Source organism: Sus scrofa, chromosome 2 (assembly GCF_054392235.1).
Source record: "Sus scrofa isolate SSC_HxYL_T2T_F1_AM1 chromosome 2, Sscrofa_HxYL_maternal_Yorkshire_Landrace_v2.0, whole genome shotgun sequence".
Lineage (NCBI taxonomy): Eukaryota > Metazoa > Chordata > Mammalia > Artiodactyla > Suidae > Sus > Sus scrofa.
Window position 1 is genome coordinate 68054618 of NC_139384.1, and position 25332 is coordinate 68079949.

Genomic DNA, 25332 nt, shown 5'->3' on the forward strand with positions numbered 1-25332 from the left:
CCCAACTGCGGCGCGTGACGCGGGGCGCACAGCTCCGGCGGCCACCGCGGGCGGGCGCAGACGGCCGAGACGGCCGGCTAACGGGCTGCATGTCGGCGGCGGGGACTGCGGCGGGGCCGGCCGGGCCCGAGCCCATGCCGAGCTACGCGCAGCTCGTGCAGCGCGGCTGGGGCAGCGCGCTGGCGGCAGCGCGGGGCTGCGCGGACTGCGGCTGGGGGCTGGCGCGCCGCGGCCTGGCCGAGCACGCGCACCTGGCGCCGCCCGAGCTGCTGCTGCTGGCGCTGGGCGCGCTCGGCTGGACCGCGCTGCGCTCGGCGGCCACTTCGCGCCTCTTTCGGGTCAGTGCTGCTGGGGGTCAGGACTTGGGTGCCCCGGGTTGCGGAGCTGGGATGTTTGAGGGTCCCGGGACGGAGACCCCGGGCCGCCGCGCGCCCCCTATCTCCGTGAGCCAGAGTGACTGGAACGTGGGGGGCCTCGGGCCGAAGGAGCTCGGGGCGCCGAATCCTGGGCCGCCTCGTGCCCCTTTCGGTCAGTGCGGGATGGCGGTGGGGGTGGGGGTGGATGCGGGGGTGTGGCCGGGTTGGGGGAAGCCTAGAACGTGGGGACCCGGACACGAGTAGCCTGTTAAAAGATGTAGGGGAATTCGGGCACCACCCATTCCGGCTGGTGCGGGAGCCCCAGGCGGTGGGAGGGCCTGAGCTGCCGCGCACACTAGGGCCGGGAGGAGCTGGGGACGGAGGAACGGAGGACGCGGGTTGGAAAAGCTCGGCGCACAGGGGCCGCCTGCGCCTTGTGCCTCTGGGCCTTGCAGGGCGCGCTCGGAACCAGAGCGGTGTCCGGGATCGGTGTGGCAGCGGGACTGGCTTGTCCGCTGTGCTGGGAAAAGGCAGGAGCTGCTGGGTCGCTGCCGCGCGCCTGTCTGGAATCAGCGCCACCCTCTGACCAAGGGATGCAAGGGCCTGGGCTCCCCGGCCACGCCGTGTTCACAGCCTTTGGGGAGATGGCACGGCTTGGGTCTTCGAAGCTGAACTGTGTGGCTTCCAAGGGCTCGCGACCGAATTAGTCAGTTTTCAGCAAGCCTGGGAAGGCCACCTCCCTCTCCACCTCCTAGGAGAGTAATTGAGGGGGTGACATTGGTGACTGGCCTCCCTCCCATTCTTGGGGAGGGGTCGCTGCTGTGGAAGCTCGTGGGAAGGCGTTTGGGCCCCTAGCTTGGTTGTGACTGCCCTGAGGACCAGCTGGGGTTACTTCGCCTGTCTGACTGGAGGTGGCAGGGGATGCAGGGACAGAACGCCCAGAGCCAACAAAGGGGCCTTTTTTTCTCTGCTGGCTGGGAAGAGGCTGGCCCTTGTTAAGTCAGGGATGGGGTGTTGTCCGGCTTCCATTGTCCCCACTCCCACTCTCGTGTCACCCGCCTGGGGGGCAGAGACCCCAGCCACCACCCTGCTCCAGGGAGGGGGAGGCAGGCATGACAAAGGCCCCTCCATAGGTCAGCCCTGGTCCCAATCTGGCTATGTTGCTCCCCCACCTTTCCAGTTTCCAGCTGGGAAGTGGGAGGTCCAGGAGGAGGAGGGCCAGAGCCCTAGAGGGAGATGTGGTCGCGCTGCGACTGCCAGGGTGTAGCGTTCTTCCTCCCCATGTCCCCGAGGGAGCCAGGTGGGGGACAGCAAGGCCTTGTGCCCCTCACTTTTGGAATCCCCATAGATCAGGCAGTCACTCCAATTCGAGGCTCGCCCTTCCCAAGAAACAGGCGGAGGGGCTGGCTGCCTTGTCCTCCAAAGCTCATCTTCTTGGCAGCCGCCTAGTTGCCAGGGGTTACCGGAGCTGGATCTGGCCGTCTCCATGGCGACTCTTGGCGCTCCGCCCCCTCAGCTTCTCCTAGGGGTAGGGGGCAGGGCTTGGCCAGCAGCTCTGGAGCCCCGCCCCCAGAACCCCACGGGCGCTGGGCCCCTCACATTCCTCCTTGCCTCACAGTTGCATGCTCCTACTTCCCTTGTGTCCTTCCTGACCCCCAGGTTCCCCTATCTGTGACGTCCCTTCCCTGACCCATCGCGTCTTTCTTCCGCCGCTGCATTCTCTCTTCCTTTGTCCCTCTGCCTTCCCATGTCCTCCTCCACTACCCACCCCATCTTCCCAGCCCCCTGTTCCTCTCTAGTCTCCCCAGATTCCTCCTCTGAAGGCAGCCCCTTCCCCTCAAGAATCTCCCCCATAGGGATCACTTGGGGTTCCAGCCCCCATGTTCTGCCAGATACCCCCACATTCCCCTCCATATTCTCACCACTGGTTCACCCCCAGATCTCTTGAATCCTCCCTCCTCCCTGTCATACCTCTAGTTCCCCCTGAGACCCCCACCTCAGACCCCTTGCTCCCCTGGGCTGACCCCTCTGGTCTCCCTTGCTTTCTGCCCACGTGTCCCCTTCCTTCCCTCACAGCCTTCCCTCACGTTTCGCTCAAGCCTCCTCCCCATGTCGCTGTGGCTGGACAGCTGGGCACTAAGTTTAGCGCTTGGCAGGCGCACGTGGGCTCTGGTTACGTTCCAGGTGGCTATGGGTACCGGTCCTGGCCTTCCCCAACACTGCCTGGCCTGGGGAGTCCCTGGGCCTTGGTTTCCCTATCCTGGAGGAGCAGCCCTTGGCCCCTAGTGCTGATGGCTGCCCGCCTTCTCACCTGTAGCCCCTAGCCAAGCGGTGCCGCCTCCAGCCTAGAGATGCTGCCAAGATGCCTGAGAGCGCCTGGAAGTTTCTCTTCTACCTGGGCGCCTGGAGCTACAGCGCCTACCTGCTCTTCGGCACTGACTACCCCTTCTTTCACGACCCGCCCTCCGTCTTCTATGGTAGGGACCCGCCATCGGCCAGGAAGGGGCAAGAGGGGGAGGGCTCGGTTCTAAACTCAGAGAAGGGTATGTGGGGGGAGCCGGACACTGATCAGACATCCCTTGCTGGATTGTCTGCCCCTGGGGCCAGGAGAGGAGGCACTTGACCCTGTCAGGGCTCAGGAAGGCACCCCAGAGGAGGTGACCCTTTGTGTGGGTCATGCATCTAAGTGTCAGGAATAGCACGTGCAAAGGCCCTGGGGCTTGCATAAGCTTGATATGTGCAAAGATCACTGTCAGATGGACACTGGCTGAACAAAAGCAGCAAGGAGCCCAGTCAGCCAGGGCAGGGGGCAGCAAGGGTCTTTACCGGAGGGCCGTGAGCAGAGAGGGGGGACATTGACAGAATGATCTGAGGAGGGGGCTGAGGATGGGAGCATGAGGGCTCGGACCAGGTCAGGGCCCGAGCAGGCAGAGTGGCTGATTTGAGATTTTTTTTTTTTTTTTTTTTTTTTTTTTTTTGTCTTTTTAGGGCCAAACTGGTGGCATATGGAAGTTCCCAGGCTAGGGATTAAATTGGAGCTGCAGCTGCTGACCTACACCACAGCTCACAGCAACGATGGATCCTTAACCCACTGAGTGAGGTCAGGGATCGAACCTACATCCTCATAGATACTAGTCAGGTTTGTAATTGGGTTACCACTGAGCCACGATGGGAACTCCTCGATAACTGTTTTAAAGGTAGAATTGGTAGGATTTGCTGCCAAACCAGAGGTGGGTGTGGAGGAGGTGGGTGTGGAGGAGGGTGGGGCCCACACGGTGGTCTAGGGGCTGGGGGTGGAGCAGGTCTGGGGGAGACCAGGAGCTGGGTGTGGGATGCCCAGGGGGCTAATACTGGAGGTCAGGGAAGGAGGTGAGGTGGGGGTGACATGGAGAGTCCAGAGCAACAGGTGTGTGGAGAGGAGGTCAGACACCCACAGACAGAGCAGGGCCGCCAACCTGCGTGGAATTAACTGTTCCTTTGTTCCCTCTGCTCCATTTCTCGGGCCCCCCGGCTGGAGGGGGGCTATGCGCCCCCCTGTAGCAAGTCTTGCCGGTGTGATACAGGTGGAAAAGTTGGTGTCCTGTTTCCACAGAGGGTGCCTCTGCGTCCCTTCCTTCTAAAGAGGGACAGAGGCACCTGGCAGATGGTGGTGGGGAGTGGGGGGAGGGCTCCTTCCCTCTGTTGACTGTATCGCCACCTGCACCTGCGCACAAAACGCAGGGGGAGGCCCAGCTGGGAATGTGGGTTTTGCTGCTGAGCCTTGGGGCTCCCTGGACATGTTAAACTGGGGGTGGGGGCGTGTGTGTGTGTGTGTGTGTGTGTGTGTGTGTGTGTGTGTGTGTGTGAGATATGCTGGGTGTCCTGCGCTTTTTAGTAAGTAAAATTTACTAAAGATGCAGAGTTCCACTGTGGCTCAAGGGGATTAGTGGTGTCTTGGGAGCGCTGGGATGGAGGTTCGATCCCCATTCCAGCATAGTGGGTTCAGGATCCAGCATTGCCGCAGCTGCAGCTCAGATCTGATCCCTGGCCCAGGAACTCCATATGCCTCCGGGGCAGCCAAAAAGAAAAGAAATTTATGTAACATAGAATTAACCGTTTTAGCCAGTCACAAAAAGACAAATGCTGTGTGATTCCACTTACATGAGGAATTATATAGAGTCGTCAAATCCATAGAGACAGAAAGTAGGATGGTGGGTGCCAGGGGCCGGGGGAGGGAAGACGGAGAGGGAGTGTCTGATGGGGTCAGTTTCAGTTTTACAGCATGAAAAGAGTTTTGGAGATCAGTTGCACAGCAGTGTGAAAATAGCTAGTGCTACTGAACTTCAAAATGGGTTACGATGGGAGTTCCCGTCGTGGCACAGTGGAAGCGAATCCGACTAGGAACCATGAGGTTACAGTTCGACTCCTGGCCTTGGTCAGTGGGTTAAGGATCCAGCGTTACCGTGAGCTGTGATGTAGGTCACAGACGAGGCTCACATCTGCGTTGCTGTGGCTGTGGCTGTGGCTGGAGGCTAAAGCTCCAATTCGACCCCTAGTCAGGGAACCTCCATAGGTCTCGGGTGCGGCCCTAAAAAGACAAAAAAAAAAAAAAAAAGATGGTAAATTTTCTGTCTCATACATTTTTTTTATCCCAACTTTAAAAAACTCACTATTTTCTTTTCTTTCTTTCTTTCTTTCTTTTTTTTTTTTTTTTTGGCAGATTATACTCCTGCTTTATTCTCTGTGTTTCAAAAGAATTTTAAAATAACAAAACAAATTTATATACTATACAATTCAGGGTAGGGCTGGGCTCAGGGAACATTTCGTTTCTCACCGGGTGGGCAGAACCCTCTGTCTCCAAACATGTTTTGAGCTACTTGACTTTCTGCTTTAAGACCTGGTCCCAGTCTTGAAACCTTGGGAGGTTAAGTTCACCACCCAATATGAGCTGGAGACTGCACAGCCATAGGGAGGAGGTTCTAGTTCAGACATGAGGAGAGGGACTTCCCAGAAGGGATCGATAAAGCCTCTGAAGCAGAAACAGGAAGAGACAAGGGCATTTCCCTGTGCTCACCCATGGGTCTCCACTCAGTACACAGGGGCTGCCTTAGAGCAGCAGAAGCAGGTCAGTCTGATGGAGGAAACTTCTTGGAGTAGCTTCCAGAAAAACTCACCATTTTCAAAGTGAGCAATTCAGTGGCAGACAGCACATTCACAGTATTGTGGAAGCACCACTCCTGTCTGGTTCCAGAACATTTCCATCACCCCAAAAGGAGACCCTGTTAGCCGTCAGCCCCCAATCCCCTTACCCCTCCAGTCCCTGGCAACCACTGATCTACTTTCTGCTTCTATGGACTTGCCAGTTCTAGACATTTCATTTGCTTGAAATCATGTGATAATACATGACCATTTGTGACTGGCTTCTTTCACTCAGCCTAATGTTTTTGAAGTTCATCCACATTGTAGTGTGTGTGTCAGTGCTTCTTTCCTTTTTGTGGGGGCACATAATATTCCATTGTGTGAATTTACCGCATTTTCTGTACCCGTTCACCCACTGATGAACATTTGGGCTATTCCCCTTTTGATGATTGTGCTGCTCTGGACGTGAGTGTACAAGGATCTGTTGAGTCCCTGTTTTCCGTTCCCCTGGACACAGGCCAAGAGCAGACTTGCCAGACCATGGGGTCTGTGTATTCATAGCCATGGAGGCCGCTGTGGGGAGAGTAGACTGTTGGGAACAGGAGGAGCTGGGGCAGCGCTGGGCAGGAGATGGTGGCATCTGGACCAGGGAGGGGGGGCAGGGGCAGGGCGAGCTAGTGGCAGCGGGGACTGAACAGGGACCCCCAGATGGGGGCCCAAGTGGACCTCTGTTGCAGGAGGGGCCAGGGCAGAGAGGATGGGTTCTCACTGAGGTGACAGCATAAGAAGTGTCTAGGGGACAGCAGAACTCCACAGGGACTTGAGGGTCTGGCTCCAGATCACTGAAGCGTGGGAGCAGGAAGCCTGGGATGAAGCCCAGGGGGACCATTTTGGGGTCTGGACAGAGAAGGAGCTGCAGAAAGCAGGACACAGTCTGGAGTTCCAGGTCAGGCGGGAAGAGCCCTTGCAATGGGCCGTGGAGAGGAGGTGGCGGGGGTGGGGGTGGGGGTGGAGCTGTTGGGGGGAGGTCATTGTTGCTGGCAAGCTGCCAAGGCCCGAGTGTGGGTAGGCACCTGTGCCCGGAGGCCCAGGGGGTGGCTGCAGGAGGCAGGGGAGCACAGCCAGGCACACTCGTAGATGACTCCATGATCTCTGCCTCAGCTGCTTGGCTGACACAGTGAGGCAGGCAGCAGCCTCTGTTGGTTTGGGGATTTGCTGGGAGGGGAACCCAGAACAGGGCATCTCCAGATAGTCTGGTGAGTAAGAGAAGATGGAAACGGGGGCTGGGCAGAGTTGGAAATTCTGCAAAGGCCCAATTTCAGGGTAGGAATGCCTTTTTCTATAGATCTAGAACTGTTCTAAAAAATAATGCCTATTTGGAGTTCCCGTTGTGGCTCAGCAGAATTGAATCTGACTAGTATCCGTGAGGACGCAGGTTCGATCCCTGGCTTCGCTCAGTGGGTTAAGGATCTGGCATTGCTGTGAGCTGTGGTGTAGGTTGCAGACACGGCTCAGGTCCCGCATCGCTGTGGCTGTGGTGTAGGCAGGGAGCTGTAGCTCCGATTCAACCCCTAGCCTGGGAACCTCCATATGCCACAGGTGTGGCCCTTAAAAAGACAAAAAAAAAAAAAGACCCCCCAAAACACCCTATTCCTAAACAATGGTGGGTTGGAGAATTAGCAACAGAAAGCCAGCAACTAGTACACCTGCAGAGACGTGTGGCACACCCAGCACGTGGAGGACACACGCTCAGCTTGAGGGGGTGCATGGGGTCACATGGGGGTCCCAGAGGCCCCATGGGTCCCTGACGACCCGGTCTGGCCCTCCCCAGACTGGAAGACTGGCATGGCAGTACCACGGGACATTGCGGTCGCCTACCTACTACAGGGCAGCTTCTATGGCCATTCCATCTATGCCACACTGTACATGGACGCCTGGCGCAAGGACTCAGTGGTCATGCTCGTCCACCACGTGGTCACCTTGGTCCTCATTGTCTCCTCCTATGCCTTCCGGTGAGTTCAGGAGGGCAGAGGGCACTGGCGAGAGCAATGGCAGCAGGCTGGCACTGGGCAGAGGCTAATGCCTAGATGGAGGGCATGGGGGTGTCCATAGGGGAGGTTTCTGGAGAGAGATTCCTGAGTGATGGGATGAAACAGGTGCAGAGAGGCACCACCCTGCCCCCACCCCATCCACCCTGCCCCAACCGCTCCTGGATAGCACCCTTGGCTGGGTCACATAACAAGTGTTCACTGAGCACCTGCCATGTGGCAGGTGCTGCCAGGGTGCAGCCATGAGCACAACAGACAAACCCTGACATTCTAGAGCCCACTGTGGCCAGGACACGTGTCACAGTGCTTCAGGTGGAGCCCATCCAAACCATGACCTGCTGGGTGTATAAAATCCACCCTGATTCCAAGGGCAAAAGAGAGTGAAAATACCTTGCAATCGATCCCTTTGTTACATTTACATGTTGAAGTGACAGTATTTGGGATATACTGAATTAACTAGCATATATTACTAAAATTAATTTTACCTCTTCCTCTTTACTTCTTTTAAAAAATGTGTCCGATAGAAAATTTCAAACAACAGGAGTTCCTGTTGTGGCTCAGCGGATTAAGAACCCAGCTAGTATCTATGAGCATGTGGATTTGATCCCTGGTCTCACTCAGTGGATTCAGGATCCCGAGTTGCTGCAAGCTGTGGCATAGGTTGTACACGTGGCTTGGATCTGGTGTTGCTGTGGCTGTGGTATAGGCCGGCAGCTGCGGCTTTGATTCGACCCCAGCCCAGCAATTTCCATATGTTGCAGGTGCAGCTGTTAAAAGGAAAGAAAAGAAAAATTCAAACAACGTAAACAGTTCATATTCAGTTCCCATTGGACTAGCTGCCCTCGCTGCATCCTCCAGCACCAGTAGCTATGCCAACTTTAATTAATTAAATGTAAATAAAATCACACATTCTGTACTTTAGCCCCACTATGTGGCTGCTGACTCCTGGGTTGGGCAACGCAAATTTAGAACATTCCCATCATGCTTTCTTTTTTTTTTTTCTTTTTGCTTTTTAGGGCCATACCTACAGCATATGAAAATTCCCAGGTTAGGGGGTCAAATTAGAGTTGCAGCTGCCAGCCTACGCCACAGCCACAGCAACACCAGATCTGAGCCATGTCTGAGACCTACATGGCAGCTCACAGCAGTGCTGGATCCTTAACCCACTGAGCGAGGCCAGGGATCAAACCCACATCCTCATGGATACTAGTTGGATTTGTTTCCACTGTGACACAATGGGAGCAGCTCCCCTATCATTTTTGAAAATTCTACCAGACAGCCCTGCTCTTGAGGGTAGGATCAGATAACAACAACCCCCCCCAAAAAAACCCATGAAAAAAAAAGAACAATTTGTTTGAAGGTGATAACTAAGGAAAAGTCAAGTCAGAATAAAAGGACTGCAGGGATGGTGAGGTTAGGTGGGGTGGCAGGGGGTGACAGGGGAGCAGAGACCGAAAGGCGGTGAAGGAAGGCTCATGTCGGGTGATAGGCACAGCCTGTGGCTGTCAGGAGCCTGAGTTGTCAGGAGGGCGGAGTGGAGATGGAGACTTTGACAGAGGCACACAGCCACGTCTAAAGAGGCACTTAGACTCCTTGGCCCAAGCAGCTGTGAGGCAGAAGGCTGGAGGTGGGCTGGGGATGGATGGGGCTTGAGGCTTTAGATCCTGGTGGGGGTGTGACCTTTCCTAGATAAGTCCGCAGTTTGCAGCAGTGTTCAGATTATTTATATAAACCTGGGAGCATCAGCATAGCAGTCATGTTTAAATGTGGGGGATCTGGGAGTTCCCGTCGTGGCTCAGCGGCAACGAACCCAACTAGTATCCATGAGGACGCGGGTTCCATCCCTGGCCTCACTCAGTGGGTTAAGGATCTGGTATTGCCATGAGCTGTGATGTAAGGTCACAGATGCAGCTTGGATCCCGAGTTGCTGTGGCTGTGGTGTAGGCCTACAGCTGTAGCTCTGATTTGACCCCTAGCCTGGGAACTTCCATATGCCGCAGGTGCGGCCCTAAAAAGAAAAAATAAATGTGAGGGATCTGGACATGGAATACCCCAGGCCTGTAAGGATCAGGGGTCATAGAAGGTCAGAGGTCACAGAGGGGAGGAAAGATTGGAGAAGCCACTTCCGGGGGACTTCCTGAGTCACTTGAGGACAGTGAGATGGGAAGGGTGGGGGCCTGGGTGAGGCAGTCACAGGACAGGTGCAGCCTGGGTGCTGCTGCTGACCTAGCCCTTGAGGGGATGGGCAAGGAAGGCAGGCCAGGGAGGGTGGCTCTGAACAGGCCCACTGGAAGCCTGGAGGGGTGGCCAAGGGGGCTTGTGCTTGGGAACGGTGTGGACAGGGGTCCCAGTGTAAGCAGCCCTCTCTCCTCTCCCACCTCCCTCCCCAGGTACCACAAGGTGGGCATCCTTGTGCTCTTTCTGCATGACATCAGTGACGTGCAGCTGGAGTTCACCAAGCTCAATGTCTACTTCAAGTCCCGCGGAGGATCCCACCACCGGTTGCACGCCCTGGCTGCAGACCTGGGCTGCCTCAGCTTCAGCCTCAGCTGGTGAGCGCCAGGGACGGAGGTGGGCCTAGTGGAAGGGGCGGGGGACCTGGTGGAGGTGGGTGGGGTTTGACGAGGTGGGCGGGGCCTGACAGGGAAGCCGCAACACTGGAGTTCGGCAGAAGCTAGTGGGGCAGGAGTGAACAGGGGTGGGGTAAGGAGACAGGGAAGCGCGGGGACAGATGGATGACAGATGCACAAAGACCAGAGGAGGCCACCCTCCTGCTGTCTCCCATAGCCTCCCCAACCTGTCCCTCCCTCGTGCAGGTTCTGGTTCCGCCTCTACTGGTTCCCGCTCAAGGTCCTATATGCCACGAGCTACTGCAGCCTGCGTTCAGTGCCTGACATCCCCTTCTACTTCTTCTTCAACGCACTCCTGCTGTTGCTCACCCTCATGAACCTCTATTGGTTCCTGGTGAGTTGGCACCCGCAACGCCTCGACATCCACCCCCCTCCCCGCCCCAGAGACCAGTCCTGTCCTGGTCCTTGTCCCCAAGGAGTGGTCCAGGTGCAGGCCCTTCTCACACACGCCCAGGCTGGAGGGGCATATGAGGCAACATGAAAAGGGCCTGTGCGGAGTTCCCACCGGGGCTCAGCAGTTAATGAATCTGACTAGCATCCATGAGGATGCAGATTTGATCCCTGGCCTCGCTCAGGGGGTCTAGGCTCCAGTGTTACCGTGACCTGTGGTGTAGGTTGAAGACGTGGCTCAGATCCTGTGTTGCTGTGGCTGTGGTGTAGGCCAGCAGCTACAGCTTCGATTCGACCCCTAGCCTGGGAATCTCCATGTGCCATGAGTGTGGCCCTAAACAAACAAACAAAAAAAAGAACATAAGTGCCTGTGACAGGAGCACACAGCCATCAAGAGGGTAGTGAAGTTGGCGAAGGGGCTCCCTGCTCACCCGTGCCTTCCCCTCCCACAGTACATCGTGGCTTTTGCTGCCAAGGTGCTGACGGGCCAGGTGCGAGAGCTGAAGGACGTGAGGGAATACGACACAGCTGAGGCCCCGAGCCCCCAGCCCCACAAAGCTGAGTGAGTGTGGAGGGGCCGCCGCCGCCCCGGTTCGTTCCTTTAGCCACGTCTGTCTGACCGAGTGCGCTCTGTGGGCAGGCCCTGGAGACACGGCAGCAGCTGAGGCCGATGCGGACAATGTCCCCCCCGGAGCCTGTGTGCAAAAGAGAGACTGTGATAAAGGCATGGATGATGTAGCACCAGAGTTAGATGCTGTCAGGACTGATAGCCAGGAAGATCAGGGCAGATGGTGAGGGGTGAGAATCAGGGTCTCAGGGATGGGAGCCGTGAGAGCCAAGTCCGGTGGTGAGGAGCAGCTACTGGCCAGGCCTGACGGCAGCCTCTAAGCAGATAGCAGTGGGGGGTGGGGTGAGGGGGTGCTGTGGACAGCCCAGAGCGTCCTTGCTTTGTTCATGCTGATGCAACCACTGGCCAGCCAAGCAGGAGATAGGGCCGGGGGCTCGGACCCAGGTGGAGAGAAAAATGGGCCTTGTCCAACATCCTGGAGGTAGGGCCCTTAGGACCTACCAGGGGCCAAAGCCCCTGGCCTGGAGGGGCCCCAGGAGTGAAGGGAGGGTGGGGTGACCAATAAGGTCTAAAGTGTGCAGTGCTCACAGGCAGCGTGAGGAGAGGTTGAGCAGCAGTGAGGTGGGGGGCTGCTGAAGGCCTGCAGGGCGCTACCCAGCAGATGCACTGATATGGCCCCCAGGAGGTCATCAGTGACTCATCTGGGAAGGTGGTTTCTGGGAATCAGTGGGCTCAGAGTGGACAGTGAGAATGAGAGAAGCAGAGATTTAAAAATCTCGAAAGGAGTTCCCATTGTGGCTCAGCAGGAACAAACCCTGCTAGTAGCCATGAGGACACGGGTTCAATCCCTGGCCTCTCTCAGTGGGTTAAGGATCCATTGTTGTGAGCTGTGGTATAGGTAGCAGATGCAGCTCGGGTCTGGCATTGCTGTGGCTGTGGCGTAGGCCGGCGGCTACAGCTCCAATTCAACCCCTAGCCTCGGAACTTGCATATGCTGCAGGTGCAGCCCTATAAGGCAAAAAATAAAGTAAGGAGTTCCCATTGTGGCTCAGCAGAAACGAACTGACTAGCATCCATGAGGACACAGGTTGGATCCATGTCTTTGCTCAGTGGGTTAAGGATCCAGCATTGCTGTGAGCTGTGGTGTAGGTCAAAGATGGGACTCAGATCCCACATTGCTGTGGCTGTGGTGTAGGCTGGCAGCTGTGGCTCCGATTGGACTCCTAGCCTGGGAACCTCCTTATCCATGGGTGCAATCCTTAAAAAAACAAAAGACTAAATAAATTAATAAAATAAAATCTTCCTTGAAAGACATGAGATGGGGAGCAGAGAACCAGAGGATTGCTAGCACCCAGGATAGAGAGGAGTCAGGCAGGTGAGCAAGGATTGTGGGCATGAGAGGGCCGGGCAGCAAGGGAGGTCACCCCAACATTGTTGTAGAACCAACCAAACTTGCTTTGGATGTAGGTAAAACAGAAATAAAAGAATCAAGCCTACCCAAGAGCTCTGGCTCGAGCTGCCATTTACCAAGATTGGACTCAGGGCAGGGCCATGTGCACGTGGGAGTGGGGCTTGGGAGTCTAGTTTGGAGGGTGTTGGATTGTCGATATTCAGCGAACACGAGTTGGGAATTGTGTGTAGAGATTGGTGAGGGCTCACTGAGTATGACCAACCCTTAGAGGCTTCCAGAAGCAGTGGCCAGGAGTTTCCGTCATGGCTCAGCGGAAACAAATCTGACTAGCATCCATGAGGACGCGGGTTCCATCCCTGGCCTCACTCAGAGGGTTAAGGCTCTGGTGTTGCTGTGAGCTGTGGTGTAGGTCGCAGATGCGGCTTGGATCCTGCATTGCTGTGGCTGTGGTGTAGGTCAGTGGCTACAGCTCTGATTGGACCCCTAGCCTGGGAACCTCCATATGCCATGGGTGAGGCCCTTTAAAAAGACAAAAAAAAAAAAAAAAAAAAAAAAGGAAGAAGCAGTGGTGAGGGCATGGAGGCACCTGCTTGGCCAAATCTAAAACTCTAAAAGATCTTTCTGCTATAAAATTGTGAACTCATGGGATATCCTTGTAAACACAGAGCCCAAGGCAAAGAGCAAGCCAGACCCCCTAGCCCCATCTTGCTCCCTGCTCTGTCTCCCCCATGAATGTCCAGCCAAGAATGCGGGTTGGGGGGCCTGGAAGCCCAGCCCCAAATGACAGCATTCCCACTAGGATGGCAAAGAACAAAACTCCACACAGAAATGATAAGGGACCAGCGGACACACTGCCATAGCTGGCCCCAGGGCACCACCTGCAGAATCTGATCCCTAAGGATGGCTAGACGTAGTACAGTGGGGTATAAAAATTGAGATGGGATAAAAAGCAATGAGAATGTGGGCTGTGCCACAAAAGAGCTGGACAGGACACCTCAAAACCATCAGGTCGTGGCAAACAAGAGACTGAGGAGCCATCCCAGCTCAGACTGACCAAATGCGGTGTGGGATCCTGGACCAGAAAAGGGATATCTGTGGAAAAACTGGCGCAATCCAAATAAAGTCTACAGTTTAGCTTACAGCAGTGTCCCAGCATTGGTTTCTTAGTTGTGACAAATGCTCCCTGGAGATGTAAAAGGTTCACATGCAGGAAAGCTTGGGCGAGGGCTACCCTGCAGCTCTATGCTGCCTTTGCAGTGTTTTTGCAAATCTAGAATTATTCTAAAATAAAAAGTTCATTAAAAATGTAAGAGGCGTGGGAGACCATCAAAAACCGCATCGGATGTTATATTGCTTTCCTAGGGCTGCTCTAACGACATGCCACAAACTGGGGGGCTTAAAGCAGCAGCAGTTTATTCTCTCACAGTTCTGGAGACCAGAAGTCTGAAATGAAAGTATTGGCAGGGCCACACTCGCTCTGAAGGCCAAGGGTTGGATCTTTCCTCGCCTCTTTCAGTTTCTGGGGGCTCCAGATGTTTTTTTGGCTTGTGGCTGCAGCACTCCAGTCTCCTTTTCTTGCCTTCAACTGGTCTCTTCTCACTGGCTCTTCTCTTTTGTAAGGACATTTGTCACTGGGTTTAGATCCACGCTAAGGCCACTATGATCTCACCCCAAATTCCTTCACTTAACTACATTTACAAAACCTCTTTTTCCAAATAGAGTCACATTTACAGTTCCAGAGGGTGGGATGTGGATATATCCTTCCAGGGACCACCCTTCAAACTACTCTAGATGTTGTCGCCAATGATTTGATACAGCTGAAAAGAGAATTAGTAAATTGAAAGGTGCAGTCTCCCACCACTGAGACCCAGAGCATAGCCTAAAGCAATGGGAAATATGACAGCTAGAATTGCAAGAATTATCTGGCTGAGTTCTAATAGGAGACAGACAGACAGGGAGAGACAATATGAGAAGACATAATGCTGAGGATTTTTCCAGAAAGTGACAAGATGTAAGTCATAGGCAGGATGAATACAAAGGCATCTGTGTCCTGAACACATCATAGGGAAATGTAAAATGGCCACGGAAGTGAAGAGATGACCTAGGAAACAATGACAGCCCAACAGTGACAAAGGAAGCTGGAGGACTGGAGTCAAGTATCACCTCAAGTGCTGAAAGGAAGTAACAAGCCACCCGGGGAATCTTGTACACAAGCAGTGTACTCAAGAGAAAGCAGTGACTCAAGAGAAAGGATACCCATTGGCTTGCATGTGATCCTGGGCTTGATCACCAGCATCTCTACCCACCTGCCCCAAAAAAAGAAAGAAAGAAAGGATACCAAAGGAAGAAAAACTGAGAATGCTTATTACCCCCACCCCCCTCCCGCCCCTGCAGATCTTCCCGATGGGCCTATTTCAGAAAATAGGGAAGCTACCCCAAGAGATAGACGAGCAAAAGAATGGAATCTGGGTCAAATTTTTTAAATGCCTAACTTGAGAGATTTAAAAAATTAGAGCTGAAGTATCAAATATAATTGAAACAGGTTTGGTGGCTTTGCATTTTTGCAAGAGGGTAGGGATTCCTTTGGGGCTATGTTAAGGGCTTATGTTAACACTATTAGGGTGTAGAGGGGAGAGTGGAACAAAAACCAGGTGCAAAATAAATGCAAAAAAAGGAAAGTTAGACGGAGTTTCCATTATGGCTCAGTGGGTTAAGAACCTTACGCTGTCTCTGAGAGGATGCAGGTTCGATCACTGGCCTCACTCAGTGGGTTAAGGATCTGGTGTTGCCATGAGCTATAGTGTAGGTTGCAGATTCGGCTCAGATCTGGCATGCCTGTGGCTGTGGTATAGGCCGGCAGCTGCAGCTCCGATTTGACCCCTAGCCTGGGAACCTCCATATGCCGCAGGTATGGCTGTAAAAGAAAAAAAAAAAAAAAAAGTAATGTTAAAAAAGTTAGAAAAAGCAAGATTGGAGTTCTCGTCATGGCACAGAGGAAACAAATCCGACTAGGAGCCATGGGGTTGCAGGTTCGATCCCTGGCCTTGCTCAGTGGGTTGTGGATCCAGCGTTGCTATGACCTGTGGTGTGGATTGCAGGCGCGGCTCGGACCCCGAGTTGCTGTGGCTGTGGTGAGGGCCAGCAGCTATAGCTCCGATTGGACCTCTAGCCTGGGAACCTCCATATGCTGTGGGTGCGGCCCCAAAAAGACAAAAACCAAAAAAACAAAAACAAAAGAACAAAAAAACCCCAACCAAACAAAGAAGACAAAAAGCAGGATGAGCAGTGCAAAATAGGAGGGTAGAATCTCAAATTTCAGGCATCCAAATAAACATCCATGGAATAATCATGACAGGAAACTGGGTGTTTGTTTTTTGTTTTTTGAAATCCGTTTCTCTCTTAGTTAAAAGACTTCAACTCCAGCGTACATAAAATTTGCAGGTAAAAGCAAGGAAGAGAAATTCAGGTGTAATTTTTGATCTAGAGGACCCGCATGATGCAGCCCTAAACGGGACCACAGGAGGTGAAGTCCATGCTCTGTGCTCCTTGTCAGACAGTAAACAGGTGTTCTAAACACAGGAACATTTCTCAAAATTGAAAAAAAAAAAAAAAAAAAGGCAAAAAACAAAAATGGAGCTCCCGTGGTGGTGCAGAAGAAACAAATCCAACTAAGAACCATGAGGTTGCAGGTTCGATCCCTGGCCTTGGTCAGTGGGTTAAGGATCTGGCGTTGCCGTGAGCTGTGGTGTAGGCTGCAGACACGGCTCGGATCTGGCGTTGCTGTGGCCTAAACTGGTGGCTACAGCTCCAGTTGGACCCCTAGCCTGGGAACCTCCATATACCTCGGGTGAAGCCCTAAAAGGATAAAAGACAAAAAAAAAAAAAAAAAAAGAAAAGAAAAGAAAAGAAAAACACCCGAAAACTGAAAAATAAGCCATAGGGGCAACCTCTGTTGCTGAGAACCAGAATCATGCAGACTGTATAGATGAAAATTCAGTAATTAAACAATGATGGAGAACCACTTTGAGGGAATCCTGAGTGGGAAACAAATCCTGTGGCAGAGCAGCACTGATGCCTTCCTCACCTCTGCGGCCCCAATGTCTGTTCTCACCTCTGATCCCCGCTCTGTCTTCAGCCCCTGTACCCCATCTCTCGGGCCGTCAGGGCTGCCATCTATCAGGAAACTTCACCCAGCTCTGGGGCTGCTGACCTGCCCAAGGACACCCCCCATCCCCGGCTTCCGCCTCTGCTACACTCTCAGCTGCTGCTGCCGAACCTAAAGAGCTGTGACTGCACATCTGGCCCTCGCAGCAGCACCAGCTGTGGTTCCTCAGCGACACCTGGCCAGTGCCTGCTTGCCCGTCTCCTCAGCCACTAGCTGCCCTCACCACTGTCCCCTCAGCCCAGTGACTTGGCTTCTGGTGACCCCAAGAAAGCAGGAATAGCCAGATGAGGACGTCAACCCTCTCGTGCTGGCTGGTCACTTAGGTAGACAGTCTCCCTCTGAGGCCACCATCCCGGGCCAGGGATATCCACCCCCTTGCCTACTCAGGGCTCTTCTTTTCTTTTTTCTTTTTTCTTTTTTTTTTTGTGCAGCGTAACTAAATGCACTCAGCTCATAGTTCCACCGATGAGCTTCCCTCCGCTCTACCTCTTCTGGGCAAGGAGAGACACCCCCCCTCTCCTTGACCTTCTCTGTGGCCCCGGCCAGCTTCTTTCCCTCCTTTACAGCCCAGCAGCCCACTTTGCCCCCACTTCTTAAACCCAGCCCCCTCTGGGGTCATTCCCCATTTCACACATCCTCCACCCCCACCAGAACACCCCTGCCTGCTCCACTGAGTGAGGCCTTCTTGGTACTAAACCCGGGGGAGTCACTTCCCCTTCTTTTTCTGTTTTAAAACAGTTTCATTGAGATAGAATTCACACGCCATGCAATTTGCCCATTTACCATGTATATAATTCATTGGTTTTAGTCCATTCAGCATTTTTTAAAAATTTTTAAATGTTTTGTCTTTTTAGAGCCATACCCTCAGCATATGGAGGTTCCCAGGACAGGGGTGGAATTGGAGCTACAGCTGGAGCCTACGCCACAGCCATGGCAACACCAGATCCGAGCCGCATCTGCGACCTACACCACAGCTCAGGGCAACATTGGATCCTTAGCCCACTGAGTGAGAACAGGGATCGAACCTGCATCCTCGTGGATACTAGTCAGGTTCATTACTGCTGAGCTACGACGGGAACTCCCCACCATGGTTTAAGAACATTTTTGTCACTTCCCCAAAGAAACCCCAGACCTGACCCAACCCCTCCTGTCACAATCACCAGTCTGCTTCTGCTTCCCACTTCCCTTTTTGGTGCCTTCCTCCTCTGTGTCTGGCCTTCCCCTCTCCCAGAGCCCTTTCACTTAATCCATCCCGACTTCCAAGTTTCTCTCCCAGTTCTCAGTGCTCCTCTGAGTACCATTCTCTGTGTCGGTGTCTGCTTGACATTCCAAGCACCTTCTAAAGTATCCAAAATTGAGTTTCCATTGTGGCTCAGCAGGTCAAGAACCCAACTGGTATCCATGAGGATGTGGGTTTGATCCCTGGCCTTGCTCAGTGTGGGTTAAGGATCTGGCGTTGCCACAAGCTGTAGCATAGGTCACAGATGCAGCTTGGATCCTGTGTTGCTATGGCTGCGGTCTGGGCTGGCAGCTGCAGCTCTGCTTCAACCTCTAGCCTGGGAACTTCCATATGTTGCAAGTATGGCCATAAAAATAAAATATCCAAAATCAACCCCCACCCCCAAACTACCTCTCCTGAACATCTGTCCAGTGCAGCTAATGACAACTCAGGTGAAAACCTTGCAAAACCCTAAGGGTCCTGCTTTCTATCCTTATCCTCAAGGAGCTATCCAGAATCTGCCCAAGTCTCTACCAGCCCTCATCTCCCTCCAGCTTCCACCCTCACCCTGACTTTTTTTTTTCTTTTCTTGCCACAGTCACAGTGTATGGAAGTTCCCAGACCAGGGGTCAAATCCAGGCTACAGCTACAGCCACGCTGGACCCTTAACCCACTGTTCAGGCCAGGGATTGAACCCACGCCTCAGCAGCAACCCGAGCCACTGGGGAGACAATGCCGCATCCTTAACCTGATGTGCTACAGCGGGAACTCCAACCCATGCCCTGATTCTCTCTCCCTCCAGTGGTGCACTGAGACTGAAAAGTGTAAATCAGATCCCAAAGCAAGGCCATCTCACTGGAGTTGGGTACTCCCCTCATGGCACCCTCCCCTGCGCCCAGTACTAACACTGCTTTTGAGGTGGGAGGGGGCACTTCGAAGCTTGTGCAGAAAAACAAACCAGAATCACCACAGGAAAGCTCTGATAAAAAAGCACAGGGAAGGGGGGCATGAAATCCTTGGAAGTATTAAACTTCCTATAAAAGTATAGGGATTAAAACTGAGCAGGAACAGAGCTGAGCCCATCGAACTGGGACATAAGGATCCCGGGAGGGAAGGAAGAACTGTCAGTGGAACACTTGCTTGGTAACCATCTTTATCTCGCATCAGCCCCCAGCGGAAACTCCCAAAGGATCAAAGATGTCGAAGCAGAAGTACACGCTGTGAAATCCACCAAGAGCTGAAATGAGAGTGTGTGGTCCAGCCATTGAACTATATGAGAAGCCAGGCACCCCACCTCTGCTCCATCAAGAGGACCAACAGGCAAAGCCAGAAGATAAAGGACAGATGGGAGGTTCACAGAGGGCTTATCTCTGAACTCACAGATAAAGGGCTCCTGCAATGGCCACATGAGGAAGAAGCAGCCCACGGAAGAGTGGGCTGAGGGGGAGATATGTGCTCCCAGGAAGGGGTATCCAGTGGCTCTGGCCCAAGGGAAGAGCGGATTAAAGTGACAGATCTCAGTCTGCAGGAAAGTCTTTCTGTTTTTCTGCGGGAGAGTCTCTGAACTAGAGTGCTCTGCAAACCAAAGGGACACAGGGAGCACCAATGAGCCTGTGCTAGTTTCTGTGTTGGGATACACAGGAGTCAGAAACAATGGTAGATCCCCCAGGAGTGTGTCAGGTGAACAGTGAGTTTTCTCTGCTTTCTGATGTCTAGATCGTGAGAACATAGTATTGGCTCAAAAAATTTAATATGTTTGTATGTAAATTAGACTGCAGCAAAGAGACTGATGGACCATGTGCAAAGACATGAAGGATTCCTTTAGGTGTTCCCATCGTGGCTCAGTGGTTAACAAATCCGACTAGGAACCTTGAGGTTGTGGGTTTGATCCCTGGCTTCGCTCAGTGGGTTAAGGATCCTGCGTTGCCATGAGCTGTGGAGTAGGTCGCAGACGTGGCTAGGATCTGGCGTTGCCGTGGCCGTGGCATATGCCGGCAGCAACAGCTCCAATTAGACACCTAGCCTGGGAACCTCCATATGTCACGGGTGCAGCCCTAGAAAAGACGAAAAGACCAAAAAAAAAAAAAAAAAAAAAAAGTTCCCGTAAGTGGGAACAGAGATAACAGACATGGTCAATGGCTGCGGTGAGATGCCGTCTCGGCACCAGCATGCTGGTCAGTTAAACTCCAAGCAAGTGTTGGCGGTAGAGGCAAGGAACAGGGGCAGGCCTGTTGGATCTGGTCCGGTGGGTCTGGGCAAAACCCCAGGGTGCAAGTCCCCTCCCAGTCAGAACCCCAGAGATCTGCCACTAACACAGGCAGGGAAGGTGGAATTAAGGAGAGAAGAAGTGCACTGGGGAGCGATCTCAATGGCACGCACATTTGGGGAAAACTGAGGTGCAGGAGAAGACACCCCTATGGACAGATGCCCATTGTTTACAAGTTATGGGTCTTTGGGATCTTAAGCTGGACACTATCGATTCGTTTTAAAACATTTCATAACATGTTTTACTGACATGGAAGCAAAATAGGGGCTGTGGCAGAGGTAGACTGAGGGCAGTGGATGAAGAATCACTGGGAAGCCTTTCCTGGTAGGGCTGGGGGAGTTGGGGGAGGAGCCTGCCCGGTGGGGTTGCAGGGGGCTCTGGCCAGTTCTGCCTCCCAGGAAGAGGAGGAGGAGAAAGTGCTGGTCTAGGTCCATGCGGTGGGGTTAAGTCAGGCAGAGTGAGGGAGGTAGCTTTTGCCCTCTAGTGGCCGCAGGTGGCGCGGGGGGAGGGGAAAGGAGGGTTTAATTGTAGGGAAAAGCGGGGACCACTTGCCCAGCAGGCAGATGGCAGGGTCTTTTGGCCTTGTGGGCTGGGCAAAGAGCTATGGCGGGCAAGGAAGGCGGGACGGGGCGCTGCGCGGGGGCATGGGGTTCCCAGGTTAACCGGGCCGGTTCTGGCTCTCAGGAAGCCGCTGAAGAACGGCCTGGTCAAGGACAAGCGCTTCTGAACCCCTCGACCCGGCCCCGCCGCCCAGGACCCAGCCATACCCAACCACGCCCCCGGGGACCAGCCATGCTGTTTCCCCAGTTGCCCCCGGACCCTGGCCCTATCAAGCTCCGCCTCCTGTCCCCTCTCCCCCGCCCTGGCCACTCCCCGGACCCCTGCCCCGTACCCTCGAGACCTCGCCCCCTGGATTAGTCCCAATTCGGCTTCAGAATCGCGGCCACGCCCCCCGGGGCCCAGACCCTGCCCAGCCCCGCGTCTCTCCTGCGACCCCTTCCCCGCCCCCAGACCGCAGGTCCGGGAGCCCAGCAGCTCCTGAACACTCGCCGGACCGCCGCCTGCAAAGAAGATGCCCTCGCCTTGCCGCCGAGCCCTTCTGCTCCTACTGGCCCTGCTGCTGCCCTCGCCATCCCTGGCCCGCGCCCCTGCTGCCCCGGGCCCTGCCGCCTCCCTGCTGCGGGCTCTCGGGTTGTCCGACGCACCCCGGGACGCCCCCACGTCCCGGCCCGTACCCCCGGTCATGTGGCGCTTATTCCGCCGCCGGGACCACCAGGAAGCCAGGGCGGGCTCAAGGAGAACACCCCCGGCGGCCGCCCTGCGGCCGTGCCACGTGGAGGAGCTGGGGGTCGCTGGAAACATCGTGCGCCACGTACCGGACCGCGGTGAGTGGGGCCTGCGCTGGGGGCGTGGGTCTGAGAGACGGAGATCCCGCTGGGTGCTCCGGGCTGCCAGGAGCTTCCAGTGGCGCGTAGAGAGGCTGGAAATCTCTGAGGGTCCCCACTCGCTAGCCCGCAAGCAACCTGGATCTCTGCACTCCATCCATTCTTCCGCGTGGACACCTGTGGGGAGGGGCGGGGAGTGGTCCGAAAGCCAGCTTGCAGCTGAAGCCCTGCCCCCACTCCATCCCACCCCTTCTGCCGCTTCACACCACTAGATGCCTTCCTGCAAATGCCACCCCGCCCCAGCATCGCTTCCCCACGGGCCCCAGGCGTTCGCCCACCCTCCACCCCCAACCCTGCCTGTGTTCCCAACTGCGGGCTGGCCACCCTTGCACCGGGCAGGGCCTCTTCCTTGGAAGTGATGCCCTGCCCCCCGCTCCTTCTCTCCCCGACCCCCCGCCGCCTCACACCATTTGACGCCTTCTAACAGATGGTGTGCCCCCAGGCCCCCACCCTGCCCGTCCCCAACCCAGAGCCCCTCTCGGGGCACTGAGTAGGGACGCAGCGCCAGCCGAACCCTCTCCCTGCCTCCCCAGGCGCGGCTGCCCGGCGCCCGGAGCCCGCCTCGGCTGCCGGGCAGTGCCCGGAGTGGACCGTCGTCTTCGACCTGTCGACCGTGGAACCGGCAGAACGCCCAAGCCAGGTTCGCCTGGAGCTGCGCTTCGCGGCTGAGGAGGCGTCGGCGGGGATGGCGGGCAGCTGGGAGCTGAGCGTGGCGCGCGCGGGCTCTGGTCCGGTGCTGCTCCGCCAGGCGGTGACCGCCCTGGGAACGCCGGTGCGCGCTGAGCTGCTGGGCGCCGCCTGGGCCCGCAACGCCTCGGCGCCGCGCAGCCTCCGTCTAACACTGGCGCTGCGTCCTCGGGCCCCCACCGTTTGCGCGCGCCTGACCGAGGCCTCGCTGCTGCTGGTGACCCTCGACCCGCGCCTGTGCCACCCTCTGGCCCGGCCGCGGCGCGAGGCCGAGCCCGCAGTGGGCGGTGGCTCGGGGGGCGCGTGTCGCACGCGGCGGCTCTATGTGAGCTTCCGCGAGGTGGGCTGGCACCGCTGGGTCATCGCGCCTCGCGGCTTCCTAGCCAACTACTGCCAGGGAAAGTGCGCGCTGCCCGCCGCGCTGTCGGAACCGGGTGGGACGCCCGCGCTCAACCACGCGGTGCTGCGCGCGCTCATGCACTCGGCCGCCCCCGGCGCCGCCGGCCTGCCCTGCTGCGTACCCGCGCGTCTATCGCCTATCTCTGTGCTCTTCTTTGATAACAATGACAACGTGGTACTACGGCACTACGAGGACATGGTGGTGGATGAGTGCGGCTGCCGCTGATGGGGGCAGGTGGGCGGTGGCAACAATAAACACTACGTGGTCCGCTCTACTGTCTTCTTGAGCCGTGCCAGGGTGGTTGGGGGTGGGGAGGGAAGCGGCCGAGAGCATCACCATGATCCACCAGGGTGGTGGTAGTGGGGTAGTCTACAGCGACGCCACCGGCCCATCCCTCCCAAGCCTTCCAGAACCCCCATCTCCCGGCGGCCCATGGCATGCGCCTGAGCTCTGGGAATTGCCTGAGCAGTCTCCGCTGTGCATATTTGGCCTGTCTCAGCCTTCCCATCTAGGTGGTTCCAGGTCCTGCGACGCCAACCAGCCAGACCCCCAGACCAAGTCCTATGCCACCCCCCCCCCCGTAGTTACCCAGCCCGGGGGTGAATGCAAGAGCTATTTTATTAAGATTTTTATTGGTGACAAAAGAGCTTAAAACAAATTGACCAAAAAATCAAAAGTTAACGTTGCCTTGGTACAGATGCGCCTCAATTTAGGAAACTCATAGTAACTGCTGCTAAGGTGGAGAAAAAAACGCAAACAGCACAAAGCGGAGGCAAAGCATTCCAAGGAACAGAACAGGGTGGGTGGGTGTGTCACCCATGGGGAGTTCACACATGGGGTCAGAGCAGAAACCTATCCAAACTCTATGCAGCTACCAAAAGAAGTGGGAACCGAAAGCCCTACAGCAATGGTAATAAATAAGAGGCCTTGCCAGAAGGAAGGTGGCCTGTACGTCCCCATCTCTCCCGTGTACCAGCTGGAATCTGGAGGCTCTGGGATAAGGCCAGTGTCAGGCACACCGGGAGGGGGATGCTGGGGGTCAGGGTCATCAAGGCCCAGATAGGCAGGATTAGGGTTAGACGGTCCCGACTAGATCTGGCCAGGGGAGGCTAATACCTCACCATGGTTTGGGAAGAGCTGGGGTGATTCCACCAGCTACAATAACTTCTCCAAGTGCAACCAGACCCAGGCAGAGACCCCCTTGTATGGCCAGATGGAACAAACTCTTCCAAGGCCTTCCACACAGAACTTATTTCTGAAACTTACTTCCCTTTCCCCCCAAAGCAGAAACGACCCCACCTCATTGAAGCTGTGCCCCACAGGTAGAAAGGGCTCCAACTAAGGGAGTAGGGTGGGGAACGAAGGGGGATGGGGTGCTCAGTGAGTCTAACCCATCACAGGCACAGTGCGCGCCTGCCCGGGGGACAGGGACGGATCTTCCTGGCTGCTGCTTTCCACCAAATCCTCAGGAAGGAACCCAGGGAAGAAGCCACTGACGGGTGAATAGCTACCTTCCCGCCCTCCGGCCTCAGGGCCAAGTCCTGCCAGAGGCCCCTCCTGGGGGGGGGGTGGGTGGGAGCGGGGCCGAGTCCACGGCGCACTGGAAGCGCTTTGTTTCTCGGAGTCCAGCGGAGACCACGGAGCTGCCTGCCCGGCCGAGGACCGCGCTCCCTCACTGCCCTGATGCACAGGGAGAAGCCGCTGGAAGCTAAAACTGAAAAAAATCCTCCTCACGTCACAGGTGTCGATTCCAATCTTGAGTTGTGTCGCCTTGTTTAAACTTCGTTTCTGGAAGCTTCTGACATCTCCCAGGTCCACCACTAAGATTTGAGAGATAAACTCAAGAAAGTATTTTTTTCAGTACTCCCTTCAAAGAATCTTAAAAAAAAAAAAAACAAAAAACAGAAACCACCCAGACACCTTATTTTCTTAAAATGAAAACGCTCTTAGAACACAGGCAGCATGAGAGCGGCGGTATCAGAGCCGGCATGGACAGAACCCGCACTCTGAGGGGCTCTCCCGGCACGGCCGCCACTGCAAGGAGCCTGCACGGCACAGAAATGCTAAGTTTTTTCCTGCTAAAACGTAGTCCCCTTTCAATAAAAGAGAAAAAAGAAAGAAAAGAACAGAGGAAAGGGCTACTCTGAGATGAGGGTCTTCCTCCCTCCGCCCTGGTCGCAGACCCAGGTGTGGACGCGGCGGGCGCTGGGCTCCTCGGCGGGCGGGGCTGGCGGGGCTCGCGGGCGGGCGGTCCTCCGCGGCCCGCCCCACCTCCCGCTCTCCCTTCTCCTTCTCCTCGCCGCCACGTGCCAGCAGTGGGCGCTCGCTCTGTCTCGGGCTCCTCTCTCCTTCGGGTGCTCCTCTCCCTCTCCTGTTGCTCACAGTGGTGCTTCAGTTTTAGCAGTGGAAAACAGGTATCCATTTATTTTTATTTTTTATTACCCAGAATAAGATGCTGATGGACTAAGCCACGTAGCTTAGCTCTTCTGCCGCCACCTGTCGGGAGGGAGAGAGGGCAAGAGGCTTCAGAGGAGGTGGGAGCCTGGGGCAGCTCCCAGGCCTGGCCCAGAAGGCACACCCTTTCTCCCAGACTCCATTTGGCAACTGCATCCCCATGTGTGGAATGGAC

The 25332-nt window shown here is 55.4% G+C and overlaps 3 protein-coding genes across 5 annotated transcripts in view; 2 read left to right on the forward strand and 1 right to left on the reverse strand.

The window, feature by feature from the left end:
• On the forward strand, positions 1-22974 carry CERS1 (ceramide synthase 1). Of its 2 annotated transcripts, NM_001444383.1 has the most exons (8): positions 1-338; positions 2674-2833; positions 7306-7486; positions 9913-10074; positions 10339-10486; positions 10995-11104; positions 20856-21556; positions 22150-22974. In NM_001444383.1, the coding sequence occupies exons 1-7, from the start codon at positions 90-92 to the stop codon at positions 20896-20898; spliced, it is 1053 nt and encodes a 350-aa protein (NP_001431312.1). In that variant the 5' UTR covers positions 1-89; the 3' UTR covers positions 20899-21556; positions 22150-22974. The 2 variants fall into 2 exon arrangements, with proteins under 2 accessions (NP_001431312.1, NP_001431313.1); NM_001444384.1 differs by lacking the exons at positions 20856-21556; positions 22150-22974 and adding an exon at positions 19073-19432.
• Positions 1-22974, forward strand: GDF1 (growth differentiation factor 1). The gene is made up of 8 exons (NM_001444381.1): positions 1-338; positions 2674-2833; positions 7306-7486; positions 9913-10074; positions 10339-10486; positions 10995-11104; positions 20856-21556; positions 22150-22974. The coding sequence occupies exons 7-8, from the start codon at positions 21244-21246 to the stop codon at positions 22926-22928; spliced, it is 1092 nt and encodes a 363-aa protein (NP_001431310.1). The 5' UTR covers positions 1-338; positions 2674-2833; positions 7306-7486; positions 9913-10074; positions 10339-10486; positions 10995-11104; positions 20856-21243; the 3' UTR covers positions 22929-22974.
• A 344-nt stretch (positions 22975-23318) lies between these two features.
• Positions 23319-25332, reverse strand: part of UPF1 (UPF1 RNA helicase and ATPase) — a 38498-nt gene continuing 36484 nt past the window's right edge. For both annotated transcript variants that reach the window (XM_021083471.2, XM_021083470.2), the window contains exon 24: positions 23319-25199. The gene's annotated coding sequence lies outside the window, so the exon portion shown is untranslated. The remainder of the gene's footprint in view (positions 25200-25332) is intronic.